The sequence below is a fragment of the Coregonus lavaretus genome (genome assembly GCF_964263955.1).
Source record: "Coregonus lavaretus genome assembly, chromosome: 14".
NCBI classification, from domain to species: Eukaryota; Metazoa; Chordata; class Actinopteri; order Salmoniformes; family Salmonidae; genus Coregonus; species Coregonus lavaretus.
The window spans coordinates 38,402,267-38,418,624 of record NC_140001.1 but is presented as its reverse complement, the minus strand read 5'-3'; the positions used below and the strand labels follow the sequence as shown (position 1 = coordinate 38,418,624).

Genomic DNA, 16,358 nt, shown 5'->3' with positions numbered 1-16,358 from the left:
TAATGGTGTATTTGTTTCTGCACGGTACAAGGCCAGCTGCTGCAGCCTTCAGCTAGAGATCAGAAACACATTGGCCTGTTGCATTGTCTTTGCTTTTTGAACTTCAAGAGCAATGCTCTGAGATAGATCAATAAAGATGTAGTAAACAGTACATCCAGTGAGGGTAGAAAGATGAGACCCTGGCCGCTCTCCAGTACCTCCAAAGCCCACTTATATTGCTATTGCTATAGGAGAAAAAACACAGGCATGGTTGCATTTACAAAGAATTTGCTCTTCGGCTTCTAAATAAATCCTGCAAATCTTCAGCACATCTCAGCTCTGAAACATGTCCATCTTTCTAGGATGCACCAGCAAAGGACAGTATCCTCTGTCTGAAGGGAAAGCAAAACCACAATAGAAAGGAATATCACAGTATTTAAAAGAATGTCACCTTTACCCAGAAAAATAGATATGCCCATTAGAAACCAGGTTATATGAGGAGATTTGGGATTATGCTAGCTGGATAAAGGTTTTTAAATACATACCTACTGTATCTAATTGGGCGGTAACTATAGATGAGGCATTCAGTCTGTCAGAGAGAGAATGTTATATTGTCTCTCACATTCTCCATGAAAGGAACGAACACAGGCTGCGCTTTAGCAATTGATAGGGATCATTAAAAAAAATACATAATAATTATCAGAACATACAGGGTGAGGAAAGGCCTCAAATGGGGTGAGGTTTAAAGAGACATGCAGTTATGTAAGTTCCATGGGAATCGTTTGGATGTTCATTATGATTCGGTCAATAATCAATTCAACTTATCCCTGCTCCTCCCAGCTCTGTTTCCTTTAAGTGCTGATTCAGGCTATCATGGTGGGAAGGTAGACAACAAAGGAAGTAGTCTACTGATAAGATTTAGTTTGTGGGGTACCTGATGAACACAGACAGCTAGCTTAAGACCAGACTTAGGACCCGACCAATGCTCTGGCCGCATGTCATTGACAGACATTAAAGCAGACACTAAGAAAACTGTAGGGGCTTCAGGAGAGAAAGCAAAAGGCAAGACATGGCATCAACTTCTGGAGGGATGAGTGGAGGGGATAAGAAAAAAGGTGGTTTCAGAAGCATAATTCACAGTTACACTCAGCAAGATGATAACTTACAACCAACTTCCTTCCTTGCACACGCCCACATTGTTAAGAACTAATACTGGCAGTCTTGGCAGATTTAAATTCTTATTTTTCTTCTGTAAGTAGTAAGTTACTCCCCTGTGTATGATGATGTCATCTTGCTGAGTGTACCTTTCAGTTCTTACAGTTTCAGTAACCGTCTCAGAAACCACCAATTCCCAGATTGGAAATGTAGTTGAATAAAGTTAAATGGACTAAGTCAAATTCTCCAACTCAATTGAATTACTGAACATCTGATGACGTGCCACAGTTCTGGGTAGGGGAGTAAAAGAGCTTCTACTTGGCTGTGGGCCATGTGACACCTGACTCTCAGAGGAAGGTAGGTGAGATGAGAGAGGCCTGACTGAGATTCTCTTAGAGCAATTGGATTGAAACCAGCAGTGGTAACCTTATAGTGTGTTTTATCAGGAGAGATAGGAAATGACTCACACACACACACACACACACACACTATATATATATATATATATATACTCTCCATGCACACTAAAACAGTCTACTCAGTAAAGTGTTTGAAACTGTGATGCGTGTGTTAGAAGGAGTCAGGAGCAGGAGAGTAATACGCATCCAAAGAGTTTATTCCGTCGATAAACAGTTGCTCAAGCATGCGACAACAAAACTCAGGCACAGGGGAAATATCTACCCTGGCAACAACAAGGTAAGGGTAGCTCAACCGAGCTACACACAGCTCACTACAAACAATCACCCACACAGACAAGGAAGCAGAGGGAACACTTATACAATGACTAATTGGGGATAAGGACCAGGTGTGTGTGATTAATTAGACAAGTGGAGTGATGAGAATGGGAGCGGCAGCAGCTAGTAAGCCGGTGACGACGAACGCCGAAACCTGCCCGAACAAGGAGGGGAGGCAGCCTCGGCGGAAGTCGTGACAGAAACACCTAAGTAACTGGTCTATTATTACCACACATACCTCCATGCTGAACTATCTAACCAGATAAATCCTATCCTACCCTGGTCTCCTTTCCCACCACCACACTTGTCGCTCCGCCCCATATTCTCTCACACACACACGCACGCACACACACACACACTCACACAAACACATCACCCTGCCACAGCTCACTTCCATATCTAAAAGGGGGTGATGGGAAATGAGAGCAGGGTAAGTGGAGTGGGAGGGAATGCACAAGAGATTTTCGGTTTGGGAATGCACGAGAGAACGAGAACATATGTAAACATATGTTTCCCATACCAATAAGAGAGGTGGAAGGGGGAGAGAGAGATGGAGAGAAAGAGAGGTTGGGAGTCTCATATTCACACACACATCTTCCAGTGACAGGTAAAAAGATCAGACCAGGGGTCCTCCTATCCAGCCTGGCCTCAGAGCCATACGAAAAAATAAAACAAATGGAGCACTTCCAAGACGTATAATACTTACAAATCGTGTACTTACTTTAGACAGAAACGAAAGTAAGGTTGTTGGTCGGGGAGGATGGGTGGTTATAATCCGTGACAGTCTAGCAATCCAAAGGTTGCGTGTTCAATTCACCTAACCTGCTAAGTAAATTCACCTAACCTTTGTTGTTTTAGTTCCCCTAACCTTTCACGTAAATTATCCTAACATTTGTCGCCAGTTCTCCTAACCACCAATTCTTTCAGTAATTCTCCTTTGTTGTTATGAGGCAACAAGCAACCTGGTTTCAGAGAAAGACGTATAATACTACACGTCATCCAAGATGTATAATAAGTTACGCCATCCAATTCGTATGCTATTGTTCGACCGGGTAAGACGTACGATACTATATGTCCTCTAAATCGTATTATATTGTATGACTGCTATTCCATTAATATTGTAACCTAACGTTACGTAACATATCATACTAAATGGTGTGTTGAACATATTTACATACAGAAACTCCAAATTACCCTGAGACCACGTTGTCATATCAAACCCAGCAAGGGGAGCAAAACATCTTTAACACACATGCACAAACACACACACACACACACACCCCTCCCCAGTCTGTTACCTCAGTGAAGGTGGAGCCACTGTAGAGAGAGGGAGAGAGAGTCCACTCCACACTCCTCCATGGAGAGAGAAAGAGAGGAGAGAGCAGCGGAGGATTTCACACTCAAATGTATTTTACCTTCTCTCTCTTTTTGAGCTGTTGAATGTTTGAGCCCTGAGGGATGAACCTGGAGAAAGTGTTATAGCAGAATGTTCCTATACCAGTAGACCTTTCATTGTTGGAGTAACCATCTGAGGAACTGGGTTGGAATTAAATTCAGCACCAGGAACAGCTAAGGATAGAAAAACAGTTTCAAAATTGGGACATAGGACGGCTGCTTGATTTGTCATTGGAATACACTGACAGTATTTGCACTGGTAACAATAAGGAAAGTGTTTATTTTAATTTAATTTATTTATTTATCTACCTGGACATCTGTATAGGAAGAAACGTGAAAGAGAGGACTCTCAGATTTGTCATTGCAATACATTGACTTTCAGTACAATAACTGCTCTAGCTACCAACAAACAGGAGGAACAGAAGGACATCTCTTTTTGTGTAGAGACCTGGTAGACCAGGTACCAGAGAGCCCCATTTCCCAGGAGGGCTCCCCTTCCTGCCCTCCCAGCCTCCCCTGTCCCCAGCAGCATGTCCCAGGCTGTGAGGCTGCTTCCAGTCCTCCCCACACAACTCTACCATGAGCACATGGGCTGCTGGAGGGAGTAAGGCTGCCTCTGCCTGGTCCACCTCTGGGTATTGGTTTAGGTCTGGCTCTGGGTCCAAGTTTAGGTCCGGTTCTGGGACTGGGTCTGGGCTAAGGTCTGGCTCCAGCTCCATCTCTGGGTCCTCCTTTTCCAGCCTGTCCCTGTCTCTGCTGCTAGCACTGCTGCTCTCCCTTTCCCTCCCTTTGGTTGTCTGTCATCAACCTCCCTACAGAGGCAGGCTCCAGTACCCCAGCCCCAACAGCACTCTTAGTGCCCCAGTGAACAGTTCCCTGGCTGGGTCCAGGGTTGGAGGAACTGGGCAGACTGGGGGTCCCTTAGGGAGGACAGGGGGTCCACTGGGGAGGCATGTACGCAGCTACAACCACCTGCAGGGAGATGTGCGGCGAAGGAAGCTCTTCTCCTTCCAGAAGTTCTTCCTGCGGATCGATAAGAATGGCAGAGTCAACGGGACCAAGAGCAAAGATGACCCCCTCAGTAAGTAACCATAACAGTATGTTTTTCAATTTGTAGGAAAGTGAAAGAGGGGGAAACAGAGATTCAACCATAGTGTATTAGAAATTAATCATTGTGTTGTTTAGGCTTTCTCAACCCTTCTGGTACGGTCTTCACTACAGAATATCATACAAATTACAGAAAAAAAGGAAACAAATTCAAATGATTGACTTGAGTTGAAGAACTTTACTGAATAACTTTTTTTAGCATTGATCATTTCAAATACTGCATGTTGAATCAAAATGGCAAGATTTGTCACCTAGCAGTTCACGGATGTTAAACCTTTTAGTTTAGTTTAGTTTAGATCTAGATCAAGCTGACACATTCCTGATTAGAAGCTCCTTTTTCTGTCTCTAGCAAACATATTTGTGATATCTGGCCTGCCCAATCATTCAGCACAATGATGGTAGCTCTCAGATGGCTAAAACAGGACCAGGGAGGAATAGATTACCAACCTGTTATCTTTCAGTATTCACTGCCCAGGGTAAACAGCACTGATAACAGCTAGAGAGGAGCAGGACTGGGGGAAGGAGAGGATACGCCAATCACTACCATGCTCTGAGACGCTCTCACACACAGCCAGTCTGCTTCATTTCATTCTACAATGATTGTACATAATGCTAATACCGTGTGGTTTATGATCAATGCAGTATAATGTGAATGTGATCTGATCAATTTACAGAGGTACAGTAACATACATTGGGGTGTTTTTTTCCTCATACCGAATTCTTGTATGCCTGAATATCCTATTGTAAAAGGTATAGCACAACCGGTAATGTGTCTAAACACTTTGTTGCTGTCTTCACTGCAACTCTTTTTATTTAGTGTGCTCAGTGATAACTATAAACTATACATCCCCCTTTCTATCAACCCACTTCCAATTTGCTACGTGTGTGAGCCTATCTGTGTGCGGGCACTCACATGCTCAAGTGGGTGTGTTCGGATGTAGAAACCAAGCAACCAGCGACACATGTGCCCACTTAAACTACAACCTCCACCCACCCCCCACGCCTACCACCCCCCATCCCCGGTATATGGCACTCTTTAACGTTTCTCCTGGGAGTTCTTAACCACACATTCAATCAAAGAGACTTATGGGAAACAGTATGGGAAGTAAAAATGTAACTAATGGTGTTTGTTTTGACAAGAATACGACAGAAATGTATTTATAGACTCTACACACTACACTGCAATGAATTTCAATATGCCCCTTTTAGGTATTTGTGAAATAGTACAACAGCCAGGCTAGTAATGTCTTCACTAAGATGATTGGTGGGTTCAACTTGAAGCTATAGTACATGTTAACTTATTGAACCTATCAATTATCTCTCACCATTACTCTTCACAAATGTCTAGGCTATAATACTACTGTACTAGTAGTATATATTAGTAATATACTGCCGTATATAATACTAAGCCTTTGCAAAAGGTGACCAAGTTTATCTTTGGGTTGGGTATGAATGCAGCGGGGGGGGTTGAGGTGGGGTACGAAATCATGAATGACATGGTTGAACGTCATTGTGGTCACATCAAAGCTGCGAGTGTTCAGTATCAATGGTGGTGCAGTCACAAAGCCGTGTCCTGAGGGGGACTGGTGACAGTGTGTGTGGATTATATGGCCCACTATCAGGTTCACAGGGAAAGGGATACTACAGAATAGCAGCTCCAGTCTCTGCTCTGGACCAGGGGCTAGACATGATCCCTGGGAGGATGTCCTAGACATGATCCCTGGGAGGATGTCCTAGACATGATCCTTGGGAGGATGTCCTAGACATGATCCCTGGGAGGATGTCCTAGACATGATCCCTGGGAGGATGTCCTAGACATGATCCCTGGGAGGATGTCCTAGACATGATCCCTGTGAGGATGTCCTAGACATGATCTCTGGGAGGATGTCCTTTGTAGTCCCTTGAAATGGCACTAGATCAGGTTTGTGGCATTGATTCTGTGGTAATGCCTAGTGAAACTCTGGGTTGATAGAAAATAATAACATAATAACCAATATACTGTATGAATAAAACTAGAAAAGGACATTTCCTAAACTAAATGTGTGTGCTTGTTCTTGCTAGGAGCAATCACATTCAATATGTGGAGTTAAAGTTTGGCAATCTTTCCATAGATATGTTAAATCATGATTCTGTTTGTGCAGTACCAAAGCATATCTGGAGACCACGTTACCAGTTTTGATTTTAAAAAACGTCCCTCAATCTCTCGCTAGTCATTCTTATTACTTCTCTTTAGAGATATGGTTTACGCCCAGTTTGTTTGTGTGCAAGGCTGAGACCCGAGCTTTGAACCATGCTTACAACAGTGTAGCGATAGAGGGGCGACGACTGGTTTGGGGTTTGAAATCCCAACCTTGCTAGCACAGATCTCTACAGTTGTAGAGGTGGTGGTTTTGGGGGCTGCCCATGGCCCTGTGAGGACCCTGCTCTTGTCTGTTTAAGAGCCTGTATCCAACCTCCCACAGATTTATGGGGATGCCAGTGCAAAACAGTCCCACATGGCGCTCCATCATGCTGGGATTCTGCTGGGAGTTTACAGAGAGAGGGGGCTGGAATGGAAACCCCAGAAATATGGTGCTTTGCAGAAAATAAGAACATATAAAGCTACGCAAGCTAGCCTGCATGCAGCATAACAGAAAATGTGCTTATCGATAACCTCATTTGCTATACATCGTTACAGCTCACCACATTTGTACAATCTAAAGCATTTCTAATGAAATGTACATAGTTACTGAGAACAGTAATGGTGGACTCTAGCAGTGCTAACTGAGGCTCTAACAGATGTGTGGCGGCAGACGGATTAGTCTAATTACCCCAAGCTGGTATTGTGTGAGTGTGAGCCCAGCCTGTCAAGAGCGCAGGAGGTGAATATAGGAGGCCACCAAACGTGTCTGTGTCTCTCTCTCTCTTTGCCGGGGGCTATGTGTGCTGAGGCGCCAACGGACTTGGCCTGACATGGTCCCCACTTGCTCTGTGTGTGTGTGTGTGTGTGTGTGTTTGCCCCTCAAAAGGGAAACCACAGCCAGTACTCTCAAGGACACTGAGATAGAGATGTAAAGTTGTTTATGGACGTGGATAGAGGAGGGATATGTGGTCCTCATCTGCTTAACAGCTGATTTATGTTTCCATCATTCCCATATTTCAACATATTTCTACTGTATCTGTACTGTAAGCTCTGTCAAATTTTTCTAAGACAACACAGATTTTTCAAAGAGTAAACAGTTACCAAGAATAACAACGCAAACTGCAAAACACATCTGAACTTGGCAACCCACTGTGGAAAATCCACCTTTAATTCACATTGGCATTGTCTACACCCATTCGACCCTAATGCACCATTTACTGTAGTAACTACAAACAGAGCGTATCAAATGAGCCACACATTAGGAAAAAGAATCCAGCATGCAACAATGTTACCCTAAATAAACAGTTGGAAATGTGGGGTTGACCCAGGGCCAGGTTTTTATGTGTGGTGTATCAGAATTACCACTACATAACACACAGGTGTCACATTTGGTGTTGGGTGTTGTAATCTGTAATATGTTGAACAAAGAACACATTTGTCCTAATGGCTTTGGTTTGTTTTTTTCCGCCCTTGCGGCGTTGTGGATATCATTCCTAAGTGAGCAAGTAGACAGTAGTGCTGAACATTAATCATCACAGACTGAGTGGATACAGGTGGGAAATACTATAGACTAGAGAGTGTGTACGTGTATGTGCATGTGCGTGTGTTCATGCATACAGATGTGGGTCTTAATTTGAGCTAGTTTGCTACAGCAGGAAAATGATCCTGCAGCAACAGGAAATGTGAATTATTATGTGGATTATAATTAATGGACATTTTTTGTAGCGGTTGATACATTTTTTGTTAGGACAAATCAAGTCTGACATGTTAAATTGGAATTTACAAACTTTAGAAGCCTTTTTAAACCTTGAATACACTACACGTTTGCATATCCTGCAGGGAAATTCTCAGCAACAAAAGAGTGATCAAATTAAGATCCTACATTCGCATGGGTGTGTGTACGCAATATGTACAATGTATACTCTGTGTGTGTGTTCAAACTTCATAAGCGCCGTCTCGCCCCAGCCTCCGGTGTGTGTCTTTGATCAGTGGTCATTAAGTTCATTCTAATCCTCCCTGTCTCTCTGTCATGGCCTCTGTCCTCCTCTGTTCTCTCTCCTTTCATCCCTAGCATGTTTACAGAGGGGCCAGAGACGGCCTTAGATAGTCTTACATCCTCAAACGATACCTGACACCTGAACCCTTACAGAAGTGATTCTCAGATCTTCAATGGCTGTTGTGTCATGGTCCCCTCCACCACTTCTCCTAATGGTAGAGCTGAGTGATATGGACAAAAATCCATATCACAGTACATTTACTGAATTATCATGGTAACGATAAGTAAAATGTGCACCACAGTATTTTTTTAAATATTACCCTAAAAACTACTACTACTTTCAATGTTGTAGCTGTCAATAATCCCATTAACAATCACCCATATTAGCAAACTTATTTCATTTCAAACTTCTATTTTTTTTTAGTAGGCCCTATAGAAGGGTTGGCTGACAATGTCAGAAACATTATGCACGCGCAGCCGTGCTTTGTTATGATTCTGAGCGGTCAGATAGCTAGCAACAATGACAAGAAGCTGCCATGTGGGGAATCCTAGGTGGCTCGTTTCAGATAGTTTTATCTTGCTCTTGATACCATGTCTTCTTTTGAGGTGTTTTGACTGATTTCATGTCAATGCTAATATGGCAAAAATTAGCTAGCTAGCTAACCAACAACTGTAACGATGTATTTGAAAGACAACAAGTGCTGATTGTGCAAATGAATGCATCTTTTCAATAAACATTTGGAGACTAAATATAGTTCACATGTCAACAATCTAAGCCAACCCCGTCTGTTTTGCCCCATAGTTGCGCACGCATCGGTTCTGTTCTATGGGTGATCTATTCGTAATGAATGATATCAGAAAAATGTCCACGATAGGTGGGCGGTTTGGTCGGTGTCGATAATTTCCAGTTTATCGTCCCAGCTCTACCGGATGATGTAGACCTCACTGCCACAAGGTCAATTTTTTTTTTTTTGGGGGGGGCAGCTAATTTCTTTAGTCAGCTATGAAATTAACAGATAAACTCAAATTCTATCAAATAACATTACTTGCATAATTTCTAATCCCCCTTTTTATACGTGATGTGGAGACAGGGGAGGAAGTCACTGTACATTTTTGAGGGCACCTGCCTCTTTTTTCAGCTCACCTGCCTCTTCGAGTCTTCACACAGCAACTTTTTAGACGGTCCGTCCACAAGACAGGGAGTTGGACAGTGACACAAGCAGCCACACAAACACTCATCAGGGAGGAAGGAGGGGAACCATGCCATTGTCACGACAACTCCCTGCAGTTCACACTCCCTAGCTGTGTTTGTGTATGTCTGTGTGTGTGTGTGTGTGTGTGTGTGTGTGTGTGTGTGTGTGTGTGTGTGTGTGTGTGTGTTGCAGGATAGGATAATAACACCACACAGGAAATGGGAAGAAGTAGTCAAGGAGCAAGGCAAACGTGCCATGGGGAACAGAGAGGGGCCATTAACACACACCAGCGTCAGATGAGATAAATGTGTGTGTGCGTGATAAGTGGGCTGTCTGGTCAAAGGACACATTAGGAAGCTGTATCTCTCTGACCTCTGATACTATGGACACACTTAATAACCTCAGCTGTCTACAACATTTTACATTACATTTTAGTCATTTAGCAGACGCTCTTATCCAGAGCGACTTACAGGAGCAATTAGGGTTAAGTGCCTTGCTCAAGGGCACAGACAGATTTTTCACCTAGTCGACTCGGGGATTAGAACAACAGCATGCTATGGTTACTGGGGTATAATTCAACCTTTTCTAATGGCTTTTAGGTAACTAGAATATTTGCACTGGGAATTGGTGGCCTACATACCAAACAAGCCAAACTGTTCACACATAAATCCAATCTGCAATTATTATAATCCTCATGCCAAATGAGTTAATGTGAAGTCTACTGTTTTGTGTAGAGGGGATGTAGATGAAGCAAGCTTATTTGGATGAAATCAAGAATGGATGGATGGATGGATGGATGGATGGGTGGATGATGGATGGATGGATGGATGATGGATGGATGAAAACTCTACCCTACAGTTGAAGAGATTCTTTCGGATTTTCTCTGACTATTAAGTAGAGAATTTTCTGTATCTACTGAGCACCATAAATAGCATGACAGTTCAAATAGGGGGTGCTGATATCTGTCCTGCTGATACATGTACTGTTTCACACATGAACAAGTGTGTGGTGTGAAATGGAAATGTGTTTTTTGAATATCCCACTTCCCCTGCCATTATTGATGTGACCCTGGAGCAATTATGGTTAAAGCTGCAATATGTAACTTTCTGGGAGACCCGACAAAATGCACATAGAAATATGAGTTACAGCTCTGTCATTCTCATTGAGGGCAAGTCTAAGAAGCGGTAGATCTGTTCTATATGCGCTATTTCTATGCTTATGTGCGTTATTTTTGGTTACGGAAAACATATTTCACAGCGGTTTAGATGGTACGATGATTATTTACAATATACTTGCTTGTTTTGTCACATAAACTGAAATTAGGCAAACTAGAACAATCTTAATCACCAGGAAATGAATTTCTACATAGTGCATCTTTAAGTGCCTTGCTCATGGTCAGACCGACAGATTTCTCACCTAGTCAGCTTGGGGATTTGAACCAGCAACCTTTTGGTTACTGGCCTAATGCACTAACTGCTAGGCTACCTGGCGCCTAGTTGGCTATGAACCCACACAATTTCACCTAGAGGCTTTCTCAAACATATCTAGCTAATGTGTTGTCTTGAGAAAGGCTCTAGCCGGAACATTTAATGTGTCATTTATTGATGGGCTTGGTTTGGGTCCCAATGGATGGAATCCTGTTGCCTCACTTGACAGTCTGTGCTGCTGTCCATGGACCATATAGATCTGTCCATTTCCCCTTATCTGACACAGCTGGTGGCTGGGCCTTTGTCTTCCACAGTCAGGAGGGGCAGGAAGACTGCTGATTGTTTTACAAACTCTTATCTACAGTGTATACAGCAGATCCAGAACTCTAGCTTCTATTTCCTCTTCTTCTGATTCCCCTTAAATCCTCCCCTATAAATGGTCATGATGATTATAAATGGCTTGTAAAAGGTGTTTTTTGTGTTTATTCTCAGGTATTCTGGAGATCACGTCGGTGGATGTGGGGGTGGTGGCTATCAAAGGACTGGGCAGTAACTACTACCTGGCTATCAGCAGGAAGGGAGAGCTGTACGGAGCGGTCAGTATCCATGTCAGAGGTCATTCAACCAGCCTCAAAGAGATTCACTTAGATTCTTTAGTCTTTATCACAAGAGTTTTTAATTATGTAGCTGGGTTCACGTATAACCAATGGTGCAGTGGAAACTATGAAAAGTGCAAAGAGCACACTATCCAAGCATTCGAAGACAAAATTGGAGATCAGCAAGTCATGACTATAGTGCTAAGTGACACAGACATTAGATTACATCACATGTATCACTGATTTGCATAATTAACTATTTATATTGAATATACCCCTCTGGTACATCTTGACTAAGTTAAATTGGTTCCCACTGGGCAAAATCAATGTTGTTTTCAACCAAATTTCTCAACGTATTGTGTCGTGGAACCTATGTGGAAAATATATTGGATTTGAAAAAAGTCATCAACTGTTGTTTTGAGATGAGATTTCAACCACAGGTTTATGCCATCATGGCAATGAGTTTTCAACATTGACAAACCTTGTATAAAATGTTATGAATTTGTACCTTTGAAACAATGTCAGATCTTCAACGCAATATCCACTATAAGAAAGAAACAGGCTGGGCAGCACCTCCTACTGGACAGTTGATCTATCTACAGCTACCCTTTGGTCTCCCATCCAGAGATTTAACCAAGCCTAGCCCTGCTTAGCTTTGATATTTATCACCTACTGTTACCAATGTGCTTTCATGAGAATGATTGTTGAGAAATACATCTCCACTTAATAGATTCACTGTTGCTATCATAGTCATTCCCAAGCATAGGTTTAAGAGAGCAAATTAGATGTAACCATATATCATCAATGGTGCTATTTAGGCCTATATAGCATTTGAGAAGTCATCAACAGCTATTGTTTAAATTCAACTCAGGGTTCAACTAAAACTAGACAATACGTATAGGCCTAGGCCTAGGGTTTTAAGCTTTGGTTGATTTCAAATGGAATCTACAAGTTAGTAAAACAGATATGTTGGATTGACGTCTCCATCCAAACCAAAAAACTAAGTTAAAGAATATAACTGTATTTAAAGTGCATTTAAAGTTTTATTTTATTTTATTTAGTCCTATTAATTAACTTAGATGTTTGGTTTTAATGGAGACATGAATCCATCATATCAATTATGAATTTGTAGACAAATTGGAATTAAGCCAGACATAGTGGCACAGGCAGAACTATCCAAGGATACATGTCCTTCAGATGTTGCTATTTGGTTGCGTTGACAACCAAACACAATTCAAGTATCACTTTTGCCATACAGTAAATAGCCTATTAACTTTCTGACCAGTTAAAAAAATGATGTTGGATTCAGGTCTCAATCGCAACCAAAAATAAAAGTGAAAGAATAGGACTAAGCCAGCGGCTCAGATGGAACTACCCAAGCAGTAGATACATCTCCTTTAAATGTTGATATTTTGTTAACCAAACACAATTCAATATTACTTTTTTGTAATACAGTAATGTAACAGTATTCATTCAACACATCCCATGCCACATTGAGGTTACTGTAACAATAAATGTCTTCTTATCCTAGAAAGTGTGCATGTTCAAGATAGCATGCAAATGTCACAGGTCTGTGGAGACCTTCAAAATGGATAATAATCTGCGCAGAATCTCAAACTCCATTGACCACTTGCATTGTATCCCCATTTGAACTTTGTTGTGCTTTTAAATGGTTGAAAGCGCAGTAATAACACATTTAGGTGACAACAAACCAAAAATCAGACATTGATTTTCCATTGGAATTTCATTGTGCTTTTAGATTGTTGAAAGCATAGTGATAACACATTGGGAATTAAACAAACTTTTGACTGTCTTTTTGAGTGGCTGAAAATAGGTTGTAATCTCATTGATCAATCTATCAACCAAATATTACCTAATTCTCCACGTTGAAATGACGTGGTGTACCCAGTGGGTTGTCAGTTAGCTAATTAGATAAATACCTGGAAATATCTATATTTTGATTTAAACTCATGTATGAACAGTACACCACTGGATTAACTATAACGGTGGTATTTTTACATCCTTTGCCAGTGTATGCACTTCAAAAATGGAAATGGTTGAATCAGTATAAAATGGATTCAGTCCTGAGTGGAGCAGAGGTCTAAGGCACTGCATCTCAGTGCTAGAGTGCTAGAGGTGTCACTACAGACCCTGGTTCGATTCCAGGCTGTATCACAACCAGATTGTGAGTCCAACAGGGCGGCGCACAAGCGGCCCAGCGTCGTCCGGGTTTGGCTGGGGTAGGCCCTCATTGTAAACAAGAATTTGTTCTTAACTGACTTGCCTAGTAAAAAAAAAAAAAAGTTTAAGTATCCAAATACACATATGTGAATGTAACTCAATAATGTCCCTTGTTCTTCCAGAGAGAGTTTGGCATTGACTGCACACTGAAGGAGCGTATTGAGGAGAATGGCTATAACACCTACGCCTCAGCCGAGTGGAGGAACAAGAAGAGACAGATGTTTGTGGGCCTGAGTGTCCAAGGGAGGCCACTGAGAGGGAAGAAAACACGGAGGAGGAATACAGCCACACATTTCCTCCCGATCATGGTGTGATGATGAGGAGCTTTTCACTGGACTAGACCCTGTGGGAGAGCTATTCAGCACTGAACAATCTTTCAACTAAGGATAACAAAGGACTCTAATCTGAACTAAAATACATATTTTCTCTAAGGAAGTTACTTAACTGTGCAGATGCTGCCTCCCACTGGGAACGGACGTCTATTCCACGTTGGTTCAATGTAATTTCATTGAAATTACGTGGAAACAACGTTGATTCAACCAGTGTGTGCCCAGTGGGATGCTTCTGACTTTGCTTGAGATAGTTTATTGGTTTGGGGATGGACAGTGTTTTCTGTGGCACAGGGTGAAATATGAACCCTATTCTGTGCCAAATCATTGGAAAGAGGTGGACTGAAGGAGGATGTGGCAAAGTAGGAGGCTGTTTCACACATCAAGTGGATGAACTGAGGAAGCACTGGTTTTGTATGTACAAAACACTTGTTCAAACTGTTATTCATGGTCCGCAATCGCATTTCAATAATCTGAACAGGTTTTGAAATTTAAGAAGAAGGGCTAACAGATCAGTAAATGCGAAAAACTGGAGAAAAAAAACTATTATTCTTATTGAGCAAGATCCTAGTGGTCATTTTAAGCCTGAAACCATAACAAAAGTGAATACAGGGAATGAAAAATCTAATGTATGATACTTAACCACTGAGTTTTGACTGTGTTGAAGTAAATTATTTATTTTGTGTCATATTTAACTGGAGGTGGAAAGAAGGTGAACATTTATTTGCATTCTTTACACCTTATCATGTCTATAAGAGAAAATAAATTAGACCTTTCCTCCTCTGTATCCAGATGTTCTCATGTTCATCACTAAAGTGTGCAACTAAAACTGGTTGACTCAGTAAACATCCGACAAATACACATATGAGAATGTGAACCAATAAATTAGATACTGTAGAATATAAAGTACATTAAAACTAAGTTAACAGGTTATGGTAAAAGAAAGAAAACCCAGAGCACATAAAACAAGTGTAGTTTTCGAGGGACTATTCTTATCAGGCTGACTGAGGTATGGAATGACAAAAGACAACCATTACAGGCCCACCAGATATTCCATGTGGCAACCATTGCACTAATGATTAGAGTTCCCAAACAAACTGGAAACATACAGGCCAACCACATCAAAATGGAAGGGAGGTAACTACCCTGGTATGGGCTCTAGATGCTGACATCATTTTTTAAACTATCACCCCATTACTGTGGAGCTGCATTCCCGAATATTGCAGAGGCCTTGGGCCACATGGATATTGTACAACAAGAAACACTTTTTCATACAGTAAGTAATATGAAGAAAAGTTGATAGTATGTAGACCTCACGTTTCTGCATTGTATTGTCCCACATCAAGCCCTCACTAGAATTTGGTGAAGGGTATGTGGGGTAGGAGGCTGTGTGTGTGTGTGTGTGTGTGTGTGTGCGCATGTATGTGATGCGTGCATGGATGTGTGCATGAGAGAAATGTCCATATGACCTGCGTCTCGCCACCCACTTCCTCCTGTAATCGTCAACAAATGCTCTAATCAATGACAGCTGTCAGATGCCAGATCAAAAGACCAGGGGGAGAACGTTAACACCACAAACGCTCGGTCCCGTGCCTCTCTCATCCTCTGTCTATGAACATCTCAATATTTTTATGTAAGGAACGCTCGGTCCCGTGCCTCTCTCATCCTCTGTCTATGAATATCTCAATATTTTTATGTAAGGAACGCTCTGTCCCGTGCCTCTCTCATCCTCTGTCTATGAATATCTCAATATTTTTATGTAAGGAACGCTCGGTCCCGTGCCTCTCTCATCCTCTGTCTATGAACATCTCAATATTTTTATGTAAGGGCGTGAAATTGGGAAAAGAGCACAAAGTGTGTGGAAAACTAACATGAAAGACAGAATGTTCTCAAAATTTTCAGATTTATCCCATTCAACTAGAGACCGTGATTCCTGGCCTGTAGCTACTGTAAATGCTTGGAGATACTGTAGGATGCCAGGGATCATGATGGTATTTGCTTTGAGCTAGAAATGCTCATATTGTCCCTGTAATGATGGCTTATGGACTCACAACGAATTATTTTGTAATGTTGCAATGCATTTC

General features: G+C 41.9%; 1 protein-coding gene across 1 annotated transcript; it reads left to right on the top strand.

Annotated features, from left to right (window-relative positions):
* Positions 1–3,217: 3,217 nt before the first annotated feature.
* On the top strand, positions 3,218–15,060 carry LOC311141618 (fibroblast growth factor 10-like). The gene is made up of 3 exons (XM_084177004.1): positions 3,218–4,344; positions 11,601–11,704; positions 14,068–15,060. The coding sequence occupies exons 1-3, from the start codon at positions 3,843–3,845 to the stop codon at positions 14,257–14,259; spliced, it is 798 nt and encodes a 265-aa protein (XP_084033130.1). The 5' UTR covers positions 3,218–3,842; the 3' UTR covers positions 14,260–15,060.
* Positions 15,061–16,358: the final 1,298 nt, after the last annotated feature.

Coding starts and splice junctions, on each gene's coding strand:
- LOC311141618 (XM_084177004.1), top strand. CDS start 3,843: ATGAGCACATGGGCTGCTGGAGGGAGTAAGGCTGCCTCTGCCTGGTCC. Junction 4,345..11,600: donor GAGCAAAGATGACCCCCTCA/GTAAGTAACCAT, acceptor GTTTATTCTCAG/GTATTCTGGAGATCACGTCG. Junction 11,705..14,067: donor AGGGAGAGCTGTACGGAGCG/GTCAGTATCCAT, acceptor TTGTTCTTCCAG/AGAGAGTTTGGCATTGACTG.